General features: G+C 45.8%; 1 protein-coding gene across 1 annotated transcript in view; it reads left to right on the plus strand.

Annotated features, from left to right (window-relative positions):
• The first annotated feature begins 4,066 nt into the window (after positions 1–4,066).
• The window catches only part of LOC146182899 (tetraspanin-33-like), a 36,030-nt gene continuing 24,902 nt past the window's right edge, over positions 4,067–15,194 (plus strand). Inside the window, exon 1 of the mRNA XM_084608968.1 lies at positions 4,067–4,430. Within this exon, the coding sequence (XP_084465094.1) occupies positions 4,225–4,430 (206 nt within the window). The 5' untranslated portion in view covers positions 4,067–4,224. The remainder of the gene's footprint in view (positions 4,431–15,194) is intronic.

Below are 15,194 nucleotides of genomic sequence, written 5' to 3' on the forward strand. Positions count from 1 at the left end.
CCGATCGACGGATACAATTTTCAAGAGTACGCACCCGACGGCACAGCATAGCCTCGTTCCATCCTCTCATGATCATTTGCTCGGCATAATAAATGCTAAGCGGTATATCAAAATATGACCAACCCCAGCCGCATCAAGAAAGTAGACAACAAATTCGCAACACTTGCCGCACTGAATGCAGCACCGCTCGGATGAGCTGAGCGACATATATCGGCAGCTGTGAGCTGCGAGCAGAAATTAGCTCGTATCGCAGTTATCCCCAGAATCTCGTTGTAGATGAGCGATACTCAGTAAGGGTTTTTTTACATTAATTTACCCGATAGCGTGTTATTAAACAGACCAACAGGTTTTAGTATGCTTTTTTTTTCTTCTGACGGTGGCTCGCAAACAATCCGCCGTGCCACACCGGCGGACTGTGGCAGGAGGTTTAGCTTATGTCGTGTGCGGAAAGAGCGTCAACAACTCTTCTATCAGAACCATTCTGTGTTCGTAGCAGGCCCGCGTGAAACGTTCCGAGGATGTATGCGTACGCAGGTGGAGAAGGGGCGCCGGATCGCACGATTCAATTTGTCGCCAAGCTTTTTGTTCCCCGGGAAATCGGTGGTAGATCAGTGTGTTGTTTTTCGTAGAATAACTCGTGCAGCCAACAGAACACAACACATGGCTACCATCCATAGCTGCAAAGGAACAAACTAAAGTATGAGTATGAGCAGAAACTACAAGACAATTATTTCAAGATCTATGTTGTTTTCAAGCAAGCTGTCGGCCATGCCTGCGTCGTGCCAGGCTGCTCCTGAGTGGTACCGCCGTCGCCCTGCCTTGTGTCAGCCGCACCTCATAGGATCGTACAGGCGACGCCATGCCGTCCAAACCGCACTCAGTAGCGCCGTTGCATGGTCGCCGTCGTCTGCTCGAAAACCCCTTCACGACTGTGACGTCATTAAGCACAGTGTTGGCCGTAAAAATTCCTTGTCTGGCAGCGCGAGTCGCTGCTACCGGAACGCTATCTTTGAAATTACCTTGCGGGAAAACCAAAGCGTCCTCAACTGTGCTTTTTGGAACACGTAATATTGACGTTGAGAAGAACGTCTGCAAATTTCGTTGATATCTGTAATAATCGAAATATAGCCGGAGTTGACTCCAATGATTTTTCGATGCTCTTGCATCTCTTGCTTGCAAACCGCATTGATCTTGAAATCACTGTCTCGTGTTTTAGCTCACACCTGATTTAATGCGTTCCTTTGCAGAGATGGGTGATGGCTAGTGTTATGGTGCTGGCTGCACGAGTTATTCTATGCGGAAAACAGCACATTGATTTACCACTAATATAACGAGAAAAAGAAAGCTTTGCGACTAATTGCATTGTGCGATCCGGCACCCCCTCTCTACACCTGGGAACTTAGGAATGCTAGGAACATTCCACGCGGGCCTGCTGCCAACACGGGATGGTTCTGATAGAAGAGTTTGGCCTCAAGATTACTAGGCGATTATTGAAATCGGATGCTGTGCCGAAGTTCTTTCCGCAGACGACATAAAATAAACCTCCTGCGTCGCAGTCCGCGGGTGTCGGCACGGCGGATTGTTTGCGAGCAACAGTCGGAAAAAAAAGCACGCCAAAGTCTACTGATCGGTTAAATAAGAAGCGATTGGATAAATCAATGCAAGAAAAAACGCCTTACTGAGGATTGCTGATCTGCAAAGAAATTATGAATATAACTACAATACAACTGAGCGATTTTCTGCTCGCAGTTCACAGTTGCCGATATGTTGCTCAGCTCATCCGATCTCGTACTCAATAGCTCCGCTGCTACTAAGGTGTCGCCGAGATTAAATCTTTCATTTACTCTGAGACAGTTAGGTTGACAGTACGACTATTCCACGAACAGTTTACTACTGATCAGTTCCAAAGGGCCGTCTGCTGCGGCTTTTGTGTGAATCAGTTTAGGCCTACCGACGATTAGGGCGCAGCGCACAGACAGATTGCCGTTGTCCGCTGCTCTCGCGGGCACAACCGTGCGGTAAGCTCGCTGCATTCAGTGCGGTAGGTGTTGCGAATTTGTCCGTCTACTTCCTTGATGCGGCTGGGGTTTGTCGTATTTGAATGTATCACCTAATATTTATTGCGCCTATTTTTATATTACTAATATTTAGAGAACGGAACGCCGCTAAGACGTCGGGCGCGTACTCTTGAAGGTTGCATCCGTAGGTCGCCCCACTATAGGCAATGCCTATATCACTTGTTCTCGAAATTTACTTTGGTAGGCGAAGTGCACGTAGTTGAAACTGCATGGCCAGCCCGTGCGCTTTAAAGTTTAGATCTGTGCTCGGCGCACTTTCCGTACCCTTACGTGAACAAACGCAGACACCACCGCTGAGTTTAAAAAATGGATAGTCGTGATCAGCAGGTTGGTGACGCATTGCATGTCAGGCGTCAGCGGGAATTTGAAAACTGATTTCCTTCAGAGAGGGATCATTTTCGTAACGTATCTAAGGCCTATAAAATTTTGAGCACGCTCAGTTTTTATCATGCCATTATTTGCGAAATTGATTAGTTTTTGTCGTTTAGCAGCGCGTAGAAAAAATGATATTGAATTTTAAAAAATGCCATTCGTTGGGGATGACATTAAATTTTCCACGTGGAAGGGGTATCGCTGTGTAGACAATGTCACTCGCAGTGAGTCGGATTTAGGGTCGGTATCAAGAAAGAAAAGGATGTGTAGTAATGATCGGTGGCCCTCATGTATGCCAACCACTTGAATCGGGTTTGTGAGTGTGTAATTGGCTAAAAAATTGTATGCAATTGATGCTTTCTACGACAATAATTTAGCAGCATTCAAGGTCGCCAGCTTGCTTTACCCTCATTGCCCATGCATGTCAAATATTGTTCTTCTTTTTTAAATTGCATTTGGATGAAAAGAGTTCTTGCTGTCCCTGTCCGATGACATCGAGGTCGACTCACCGACATCACGTAATATGTTTCACCTGGTGCCGCACGTGACAGCAATTGCCGTTCGCACACCTCGGCAGAACTGCAGCGGGTGCATGCCTGTGACGTCATCATCTGACGTCACGCAAGGCACTGCTTTCCGGGCCATGCGCGGGAGTTACAATTTTGATTCATGTTTTTCGCTTATTTGAAAATATTGCTCGGGTATTGTAAAAAAAATGTAATCGCGTACTGTGAGGACCACGCTTCAGCAATGTAAATGAATCGTTAACTCAGTACGATAAAAAATTACCAGAATTGTCTCTTCAAGTATCCGCTGTACTACTTTTTCCGACCGCCGTCTACAGCAGCGGCATGTTCTTGGTGCAGTGCGCTGCCTACGCTAGCTCATAAAAGAAATTAATTCTATAATGTGACGATCAATGGAAAAGTGCTTCCGTCTTATATATTTAGGTTACGTGCAAACTGTAGTATACTATCTTTGTTAATGTCGACAATCTGTTTAAACGTAAATATACCGTATATTACTGATTATTTCAACGTGTTAAAATTTTATTTTGCGTCTGTTCTGCAGCGATCTCGTTTTCTACAGGAGCCATCATTTTGAAAAGGTTGTTCTCCCCCCCCATTACGACAGCGTTTGGAAAATAACATTATTTTTTATTTGCTTTGTTACCATAAAGAACACAATATCACAGTTTCCGTTTAGAAACATTGCGTTAGACGAGCTTGAGTTCGTCTTGCTGGATGAATTCAAAAAATATTATATGATTGGTAGGATACTTACGGTAAGAATTTGCGCATAGCTTATGAACGAGCTCGTCTCTAATTCGCCTGTGCTCTCATGCAACCAATCGCCCTGCGCTATCGATTTACCAAGTAAATAACCACTCGAGGAATTTATTTTTTTTCAGTGCGCACTCTGTTTTTTTAGGGAGGATGTTGTATGTCCTGGTTATTTATTTGCTTGAATAGCTAGGTCTAGATGCTGGTCTGTCCACTTGCTCTGAGGGATAGTAAATGATAAGACATTCCGCAGATTATTCGAGTAAATATGGTGCTTGTTCTTTGTAGGAAATTGTAAAGCGCGTTAAGTCTCAAACATGACTACCAGGTCGGTGAGGTAGGACGGTGGGAGGTTATAAGGGCCCTCTTAATTTTTTTTAACCCGGTCCTTCATCACTGTTAATTTGGCTCTGACTAAAAGCATCCCTCGGTAGATTGAAAGCGAGTCTGTCCTGCACACAGCGCTCTCTTCGGTGGCCCGCAAATCGGGGATGACCAGCGAGGTTGGCGGCATAGCCTCGACCGAGGCGACTGTCATTCTGGACGTCAACCCGTACGTGCGCTTCCCGCTATTGGTGATGAACCTGGTCATTTGGCTCATCGGGCTCACCCTACTGCTGGTCGGAGCATACGCCTACGTGGACACCTGGACGCAGGCTGATATCCCGACGCAAAAGACTTCCTACAACTTCTTCAGGTAGGCGCAACGGGCCGGCGTCAGAGGTAGTGGCCGCTTCGGTGTTTCCCTTCATTGTCACCGCTGTTTTCGTGGCGATCAAAGGCATGATGGCATTATGCTTCGGGGCTACTCTGTAGTCACCAGCCCATGACTAGTGCCTACCGGGAGATAATGTTTGCTCGCTACACGACACGTGTCGCACCTTCTCACAGAAGATGCATTGGCTTGTGAAGCAGCGGTTGTGCTAGGCAAATCATTACCAGCAGGAACGAAACAGGAGGCGCTGTACCTGCGGTGTCCCAGCTATATATCTAACGAAGCTTGTTTAGAAAAAGACAGTCTCTAAGAAGAGTAAAACCAAATGAATGTCGTTCCCTGTCGTGTGCGCTATTGTATAAAATTCTTTTTTGTTCTGGAGAGTAAATAATTAGTAATTAATTACTAGCTTACTTAAATATTTCGGAACAAAGTGCTACATTGGAAGTTGTAGATGACGTTGCAAGCATTTAAGCACCGCTTTTTAGGGTGGGACGCGATTGGAGGCTTCCATGTGCAGTCTCACTTGCAGATCCTTCGTACACACTGCTGCTCGCGTTGTCGTCGATCCTTTGATTTGTGCCTCTCTAATTATCCCACTCATATTAATCAGCGTACAGTCGCGAACTTTAACGAAGCCTTACGAACGTGGCCTTAAAACGCCGGCAATGTTTACGCGAGATTATCTGGTGAACAGGTCTTGAATGCTGTCACGTTGAAGCAGGGTTTATATCACTGAGACAAGGTAACATTTCCGTAGCTCTTTTTAGTGGTAAAATGCTTGCGAAACAAAATTAGTATAGAGTGCCACGATCCGTGAACCCTCTTGCAAGGTGGAGTCATTCTGTGAAGTGGTGAGTGCCACCTTGCGACCGGCGGCCGCCATTGCGCTCCCCAAGCTTCGTCGCGGCTCGCTGAAAAAGACGCGGGAATGGCATCTTCCGGGGCGATATGACCATGTGTTGCGTGCCCCAGTGCCCGAACTAGTCACGAAATGACTGAACGGTGTCCTGATTTCCGGAAGAACCGCGACTTCTCAGGCTGGTAACAATCAAACGCGACAAGTAGCAACCAACGAACCGTTCGTGTGTGTCATTTCCGGAGTCGTAAAGTTAGTCGTTCATTTGCGGGCTGTTTTTCGTAGTATTTGTCTGCCGTGTAGCCTTGATATCTGGCACGTATGCTTGCGTGCTCAAAGTGTTCATTTCTGGTTAACACAAAATGCTTAGTTCTTAATATCCTCTCTTACACGGGCGCAAAGGTATTGCCAATCGTTGTGTGCTCTCTGCTAACCTTGTACAATTTGGTTTTGTGTGCTGCGGAATGAGTATGTGCAAGGCGCAGGAGAACGTAAGGCGTGCTCTAAGTTTGCTTTTCGTGTGATGACATACGGAGTGGGTTGAAACAGTTTCCCAGCGTTGTTATTCTTGTGTCGCTATCAAGCTAGGACACTGTGAGCGCGTACGTTTTTGTATGCGTAAGATGAGGGGTATGACCAAATATGACGCATGTGTGGCTTTTACACGAACGTAAAATCGGGAATCACCATGACTGATTAGTAACGGTGAATTGGTAGTTACAGCTATGTGTAAAAGAGCTGGGTATTGGGTACACCCATGTGATCATACATTGTCTAGGCGTTCGCTTTTTTTATCACTCGATGATCGGCGAGTTATCTGAACACCTGACAAGAGATGTGTGACGGGGATTTTGTGGCTAAGTGGTCCTTTAAAAAAAATTCATAATGGTGATGACAAGCTTGGGCGAAAAAGGAAGATATTAAGAACAAAATAATGTGGTATGAATAAATTGCTGGCCCATATCTGCATATTTACATTAGCGTAAAAGAAAACGGCATTCGTAATAGTTATGGAAACAGTTTGCTGGGCAGAAAACGCCTATTATATACCAGTCATGGGCAATATCGAAGATACATGTATCTTCGATACTATATTTAGGTACATTTTGTGTATCGGTGTTAGGCATCTCGTGCAGAAAGTGAAAGTATCGATAACGAAAATACATTTTAGAGTATCATGTATTTTAACGATACCCGATACTAAACAAAAACTACAAATTTTGAAGCCATTGCGGAACTTCGGGTTAGCAGCGCTCGTTTAGGGTGGTAGTGCAAGACCAGAGACAGGTCGGCTTGCAGTACCGCCTGAGTTCCCTACAAATGCCCCTCAGCGTCAACCACCATTTCCAGATTCCCTTTCTTTAAAACTTCAGGGGGCAATGGTAAGTAGGTGCTCACGAGGTGCTTTACTTTTGAGCACCGAGTGCGCACCAAGAAGCTGCTAAGCCTTTATCAGATACACAGAGAGATATGAACAAAGCAGAAACGCAAGGCGAACACGCAGTAAGGATCACGCACACTGCTCTACCCACTCTTCCCACCCTTTGGCATCCACCCCCCTCTCTGCGGCCTTTTATTCTCGTCAAGCAGTGCCCTCAGTGTACTGTCGGACGAAGTAACATATGCACAACCCAAAATATCTGGGCTCCACGTTCCGGCTCTGCTTGGCGGCAAGAACTCAAGTTTCTAAGGCCTCAGTCCGCCACGAAGCAATCGGCTAGCCACGTTATTGTAGTTAAGGCGTTTGACGGAAAGCAAATCCATCCTTTGTAACTGCACAGGGAACAGGCTTCCACTAGACGTTTTTCTGGAAAAATATTACGTACAAAATTTTATGAAATGCATGACATGAAAGGTATGAATGCAATTTTCCAGTACAGTTCGAAAAACAAATTATGCCTTGTCAAACATTTTTCTGCAAAAATATTTGAACAAACCTTGAATAATACCTATAAAGGTATCTCTACTTAAAAAACTAAATATTTCTTTTTAAAATATGCGAATTGATTGACATAATTTTAGTCACTTTCGATTAAAAAAAGAGAGTTGTATCTTTTATCTAGACCCAGCGGTAGTTTTTCAGCGCCGCTATTGAACGTCGAGTTCCTAGATACCTCCAGGATGCTTGAGTCAACGCGGCTATGGTTCACTCTTACGCTCTGATAAAAGGCATCTTCATCTAATAAAACACTGTCGTGTGCTCGTGTGCGTATATAGAGAGGCTTTTCTCACTTGCGTCGTTTTTTTCGCGCTAAAATCGCGGTCTTGCCGGACTAAAAAGGTTCAGCCATTTTATGTTGTTTTCCGTTTAGCTTTTAACCATATGCAGATTTTGAGAAGTTTGTTATTGCACTATTTGCAATATAACAGCTCAGTTCTCCAAATGCACGTTGGTTGCGCCTTTGTATTTGTATGTATAGCAAAGTATTCACAGGCCTGTTCGCATGAAGAGCATTAGTTTAAAGAAATATTTCGCTAGGCTGCTTGTGGAAGCAGTCGCTTAACTGTAACTACGGCTTCAATTCAATGTGAAGTTATGACAAGAACAACTGCCCAAACAATAACTTCGTGCCGGCGTATTTGTTAAGTAAATTGCTGTGCTAGTTGGTGCATTGGTATCAAAAGGAAAGATAAACAGATTTGTTAAGCTCTTTCAGAACAACTACGCTATAGGAATGCTCTAAAGATTCCAGACTGCACGGTAAACTTTTCTAATGCCGCTAATCGTATTACCACCTTTATTATGTTAGAATTTCAGTGATGTATCGAAGTATCGACGATACAGTACCGAGTATCTGCATCGAAACTCGATTTCGATCCTGTATCAGGTATCGGTATCGGAAATACAAATTTTCAGGGTATCAAGTGTCGGTATCGGAGATTCTTTTTCGAAGTATCTTGCCCAGCCCTGTTATATACCAGAATGTGTGACACAAAATGAAAAAAACATGCTGTATATTCAAGCTGATCATACAAATGTGCCAGACGTTGTTCATGTTGTAGCATTAGTATGTAAAACCCTACAGAAAAATGTATAAATTACGTTTGGAACAACAATTAAACTATAAATGCAGCCCTGTATATGGTGCTCGACTGCTGAGTTAAAAAACAAGGTGTTGTGTAATAGTTCGATATCGGTGCAGGATGATAGAACCTCGTGTGGTTTAAATTTCTGATGACCTATGTCACGGCTTCAACACAGCCGATGTCGCAAAATCACAAAGTAGGCCGTGATTGTTACATAGGTTAAAATATGCGATTGTAAAGGTTGCTCAAACGTGAGAAATGCAGAGCTTCAGAGTAAGCATAGAATAGAGCTAACACGCGGGAACGAATCCCGGCGTCGGCGGCCGCTTTTCGATGGAGGCGAAAGGCGCCCGTGTGCTGTGCGATGTCAGTGCACGTTAAAGAACCCCAGGTGGTCGAAATTTCCGGAGTTTTCCACTACGGCGTCTCTGATAGCCTGAGTTACTTTGGGACGTTACATCACACAAACCAAACCGAATAGAACTAACAGAGAAAATAAGAAAAGTAAGAAGGTGTGTTAGCGAGCTGCCTCATACCTGAAGTTCAGCAAAAAGGTATTGAACATCAGTTTTCGCGCTTAAAAATTGGAATACAATGTAAGTACGGCAGCCTCAAACGAAAAAACTTCTACCTTCACTGCAGTTTTCATGACACCGGAAACAGCGATTAAGTACAACAGATCGAGACTTATACATGGACCCGTCAAACCCTGTCAAAAAGTAATTATTTTTTTGTCACGACCATCGCAGTCAGTAAATGGGCTAGCTGATGACTGGTTCGAAAACAATATTTAAATATGGGGTGTGCGATGACAGATTTTTTTGTCTCGTGGCGGCATATGATTTGTTACTGAAATTCGTCTTTCAGCCGGAAGCAAAACTGTCTTTACGGTTCGGTTAAATGCAGGTAACATAGACACGAAGAACGAGGACGTAACTCACATCTGTCTTTCGGGCATTTAACCAAGATAATCATTTATTTTTATTTATTTATTTGTGTACGCTCAGGGCCGAAGTCATTAGTGAGGGGAGTGATTACAGGCATCAAAGGAACAAAAAAGAAAAGAACAAGACAGAGGAATGGTGCTGGTGTTAAAAAAGGTTACCCCCCATGTACACTCTAAGGAAAAAAACAGGCTGCAGGGAGGAGAAACTACACTTTGGTCCCCAAATCGACCCGTTATCCGCAGGAGTAGCAACTGCGGCTAGAGGTGCGCCGTGTGCAAATTCTGAGGACTAATATTTTGCCCTGTCTCGAAAATTACTAACGAAAGCATGAACGGCAGAACTAAGTGCTCACTTGATCCCCGCCCTCTCCCCATCTCTCGTCTCGACTTTCTCGGCGCGCGTTTCGGGTGCACGTGTTTCTGTAAAATGAATGAACAAAACGTACCCCTGCGGACAAAAGTAAACGAAGCACGCTATTTGCTTCTAAATTTTTTCACGCATTGCCGAGATGAAACTGGCAGTCGTAGTATATTCCAACCGGTAGTATACACCAGTGCCATTTAACTTGGACAAATATTGTTTTCTTATCTCTAGAGCAGAAGGCGCGATTTTAATTTGAACGGAAAAGCGTGCTCCGTTTACTTATGTCCGCACCTATGTTTGCAGCACTGCGAAAGGCAGGGTAGCACAGGGTATATATGATCATGCACACTCATTACTGGCCCAGGGCGCCCCTGTCTTTCGCAGTGCTGCAAACATAGGTGCTGACATAAGTGAACGGAGCACGCTTTTCCGTTCAGTTTAGGAGATGAAATATAAATATATAAGGTGAGGAACAACAAAGGTGACTGGGAAGTGCTTTTCACTAGAAAAACCGGGCCTCCTTCGGCGCCGCGGCGGCATGAGTGGGCATACAGTCACTGCCGGTCGGAATAGTCACATGGCCTGCCCATTGCGCAGTATTCACACTGGGGATTCCGAAAAGGTTTCACGTGGGAAGGAGGTGCACGACGTCACGGGCTGGGTAAACTCGCCCCCGCACCCGAATTCGCGCATTCACACGAGCGATGAAGAGTCGCCGAAGACGTCGAATGCTTCACGCCGCACGCAGCAGTAGGAGAAGTACACAAGACAGCCGTTTCTGACTTACGTTTCTTTGCCAGTCAGGGAAGCAAGTTCAGTGAAAAAAAAGCACGCAAAATAAAATAAGCAAACTCGTCCGAAATGGAAGGAGCCCGTCGAAGAAGGGTCGGATACAAAATGCCCGGATGGGGTAGATCTTATATGCTCGCATCTCGTAGCACGCTTTTTCCCTCTGGGGGTCTCTCGGGGAACGGGGAGCGTTTTTACTGGCTGGCTGAGATGTGCCCCAGTCCGGAGACGGCGGCCGGCGGTGAAAAAACCGGAAGTTGCGATGCCCAGCAGCCTCTCGAAGGCGTGACGTTGGCACAGTCGCCGCTTTACCTACGGCGATGAGGCGTTCACGCTGCGTCAAAATTGCCGGAACTACGTTGGGAGAGCCCCGCTGCCTTGCTTGCAAAACAGTTCCAGGTGCTGCTCCTTGGTCATCTTGTCTTCTGTCAACGGTTCACTTCATGGTGGAAGGAAACAACTAAGGAGAGGCCCTGACGTCACTTCTTTGAAGCCAGCGCGGCCGCGCCGCGACTGGACGCTGCAAAATCTCTCCTCCTCCTTTACCCTCCGCAATTTCTCTCTCCGCAACGCTCACGTACCTCGGGCCCTTAGCAAGGCGGTTGCTTGTGGTTCGAGTTTTCATATCAACAGCGATGCCATGGCTAATGGCCCGATTTGGCTAACCCTAAAGTTTGACGTCCTTTCCGCCGTACTTTCTTTAATGCATGGGGAATGGCAAGGGCCTCTCTTTATTTGTTTCCTTCCTCCATGCTTTGCTTGCTTGTGTCACAGAGCCATTTTGTTTTGCGCGTTGGAAAAAACAATCTGGAGGCTCGGCGCGTCAAGGAGATGCAGTGACGTCAGCCTCGAGCCATGTCTATTTGATTGCGGTGGGTATCATCATCATCATCATCATCATCATCAGCCTGATTATACCCACTGCAGGGCGAAGGCCTCTCCCATATCTCTCCACTTAACCCGGTTCTGTGCTAGCTGCATCCACTTGACCCCTGCGAACTTCTTAATCTCATCCGCCCATCTAACTTTCTGCCGCCCCCTGCTACGCTTTCCTTCCCTTGGAATCCAGTTTGTTACCCTCAGCGACCATCGGTTATCCTCTCTTCGCACTACATGTCCTGCCCATGTCCATTTCTTCTGGGTATACTGCTTGTTTACTATACTTGGTGAGACATTTCTGTGGCTACGTGGTGTGTGTTATAGAAGAGCATGAGCCGTGCACTGCTTCAAGCGGACGTTCATTCATGTGCAAAACGTGCATCTGTGAAGTGGCTGGTATGTACTCGTAATGTGAATCACAAGTTTAAATAATGCCTTTTTCTGGCATTCGTTCGCGCAATGGCGTAGGCAAGAGATACTGGAATATAGAACGTAGATGTTTTCTCTTATCTTTCTGTGTAGCAGCCTTCAGCGAACGTCACTTGTGCTCATGGCACAAAAACTATGTTAATTTGAGTGCAGTGCGCCAACTTTCACCTCTTTCGTCTGTATAGATCCATCATCATCATCATCGCTGACTGCTGCTCGGAGCGTCGTGCGGTGTGCCAGCTGGTTCTAAAAAAAAACAGCAGACGTTCGTGCAAGTGGTACCTTAGAAGTGGTACAGGTGCTGGGTGCTACGTCTTCAAGAGTACACCTTCACCATCACCTATAAATCTGGGCGAAAACACCACCACGCTGACGCCCTCTCTCGCTGCCCATTGCTTCCTACTGACGCGGCTCCACCTACGGCCTCCTCCTCCCTCCTGCCATCCCAGTCAGCCTTCTACTGGCCACCCGAATGTGGCACCCGTCGCGATAGCTCCACTCGAGATCAACGCTCATTTCTCGTCCCTGCAGCTGACTGACCCTTACTGCCGCACAATCGTCGCTCGCCTCCGTGGAGATTCAGTTGTCCCAAACAGTCGCTTGCTCCGTCAGCTTCGTCGGTTACGATTTCACCATGGAAAACTTTACCGAGACGTTTATCACCCTACGGGTCAACGCTGAGTACCCGTTGTACCTCGCTCCCTTGGTTTAAAATTATAGAGGCTTACGACAACGACTCTACTGCTCGAAATTTAGGCCACTTTAAAACCTATCAAGAGCCACTACTTCTGGCCTAGGTTTTCTGCCAGCGTCGCCAAATACATTTCATTATGTCCGTCGTGCCAGCATCGCAAGCGTTCAACATCCCCTCCTGCTGGCCTACTGCAACTTCTACCTTGCCCATCTGTGCCCAACTGTAATCTCTACCTTGCCAGCTCCGTAGCGTCCTGCGCTAACCACTCGGCCACGCCGAGGTTTCTTTTCTTTATTTCCTGTTAACAATGATATTTACAGTGGGACAAGGTGAAAACAACAAAGTGCGGTGGCCTTGATTTATCAATGTTCCAGCGTTCAACTGTATGCAATTTGTTCATTCTCGCGAAAGTCTGGTATGTTTTGCAAGCGTTGTCTATGTCAAGGGTTAGCGTCCAGACGTTTCACTGATTGCTGGCGGTTTTTTCTGAGGTTCAGCTTGGGAGAGAACAAGTTGTACAAATTGGTTTTGCTCGGTAAAAAGTGGAGGACTTGGTTTGGCCCATGTATTTTTACGACAAATAGTATCCATGTTTATGTTCTTACGGAACCAAACCGACCCTTTTCTGCAAATGGTTTTTCAAGTTAGACTGAGCCAAGGCTTACCCGAAATTTTGGTGTCCTCTAGCAACTTTAAACACAGAAGACTGTGTTTATTCACCTAAGGTTATAGCTTCCTTTGACATTTTAAAAGTAAGATTCTCAATGAAATACCTAAGCGCTGTAACCCAAAAGCAACTATATAAGGACCTTCTTGATGTAATGATGCCAGTGCCGTTGTAATGATCATTACACTTGGAGGGGTAGGTAAGGATGTCCTAAAAGAGTTAAAAAGATGCCAGCACGGTCGTCAGCAAAAAGTGTTTTCTTCCTACTACACAGTAGTACATTGCCTGTTAAACTGTGGTTGAGGAAAAAAGGTGTCTGTTCCGTGGTCGGTGGACTGCTTGATTTGTCATAAACCGGAAACCATAGACCATATTTTTCTTGACTGCTGGTATGCAGTCTTTGTGTGGGATATCTTGCAGAGGACTTTAAAAAAAGGACTTGCCAATTACACCCTATGGTATACGGTTCCTGCCGGTCCATATACAAGGGGGTGTGCCATATGACGTATTCATGCGGCTTTGCCTCCACAGTGTATGGGAAAACGAGAATGGCTGTGAGACACGCGGACGTGGATGCTCGCTCAGCGAGGGAGTACTTCATTGAGAGTACAACAACCTGACCGCCATAATACACAAAGTGAGAAACCTGAATGGTTGCCAGTGTTGAATGAACTGGCCAACCTAAAGCGTTTTTAAAACATTGTGAACCTTACTTTTGCTAGAACGTTTTGTGGCATTATGCTTTGACTTTGGCCCACTCGGCCACGCCGAGACATGCAATCCTGGGAAATATTTTTGCATTTTATGTCAAGGTCGCATTTATAATGTTGGAACTTAACGTTTTGAGGTGTACAGGCCATTGCTGCCGCTCTAAAAATTGCAACTTCTTGACCATCGGAGCATGCTGTCTGCTCTCAGGACTTTCAACTAATGTTCTGGATACCTATGTCCACTATATAGTGCACTGAAATCATTTTAACATGTGGAGCTTCACAGCGCTGGGAAATTTGGGACCGCCGGTTCTTCGGTCATGCACTGCTATAGTGTTCATAATTTTCGCTCAACAGGGAGCTGTGGCATTCAAAGGAAAAAGTGCGACGAAGCTTGAAAATCGACAAGCGCAGCAGCAGGGACACTAGTTTGCTGGTACCTATATCTTATTTGTATGTAAACATTTCGGAAAGCATTGCGATGACCGAGGGATCGGCTTGTTTATGCGCAGTGCGAGAAGGAGCGCAAAAGCTTGCGAAACGCGTAAAGTATTGTGCATTACAAGCGCTCTATGTTTTTTTCTTTTATGGGCCCATTTCTCGGTAAATTATTTCTTCTTCGTTTCGTCTATTTTTTTGCTGTTTATACTGGGCCACGGTACGGGCTACGCTCTCTGATGCGTAGGCCCTGTTGCCAGCCTGCAGTGAATATTTTGGCAGTAATCATCGTGTTAGAGTGGCCTCACGAACAGCTGTTAAGATTGTTATGTATTTAGACCACGCTATTCAATTCCAGATTTAGTAGTACGTTAATCGCCAGTGTGTTACGAGACAGCTGCGCCGATCATCGTCTCTCTCGAAACGCTCGAAACTACGTAACGAAAAGTGGAAACTCTCGAAACAAGACACCGCCGAAAAACGACGCACAATATAGCTTCACGGCGTCAAGCATCGAAAACATTTCAGCTGTGGCCGTCACAATTATCGTGAGCCGATAGTCGATTGCGAGCATGCTGTTGCCATGTTGGCTCCCGAGGGATGCTAACCGGTTGACGCCACGGGCAGCGCCGGCTGAACTTCCTCGCCTTCCTATTGGCTGAGGAATTCAATGGAAAAACATCCTGTGGCGAGAATCGGTCCTGGACCGAGTGATTGCCTTCGCTAGTCGGACTATAACTCCAGCTGAGAAAAACTACACCATTACCGAGCAGGAGTGCCTTGCCGTCTTCTTGGCTGTCCAAAAATTTCGTCCTTACCTACACGGTCGGCACTTCACAGTTGTGACCGATCACCATGTTCTTTGCTGGTTGTCTTCACTCAAAAATTTGACAGGCCGACTTGGCCGTTGGATTCTACACTTGCAAGAATACCATTTCGACGTA

The sequence above is a fragment of the Amblyomma maculatum genome, chromosome 7 (assembly GCF_055883805.1).
Source record: "Amblyomma maculatum isolate TAMU_Amacu chromosome 7, ASM5588380v1, whole genome shotgun sequence".
Taxonomy (NCBI): Eukaryota; Metazoa; Arthropoda; class Arachnida; order Ixodida; family Ixodidae; genus Amblyomma; species Amblyomma maculatum.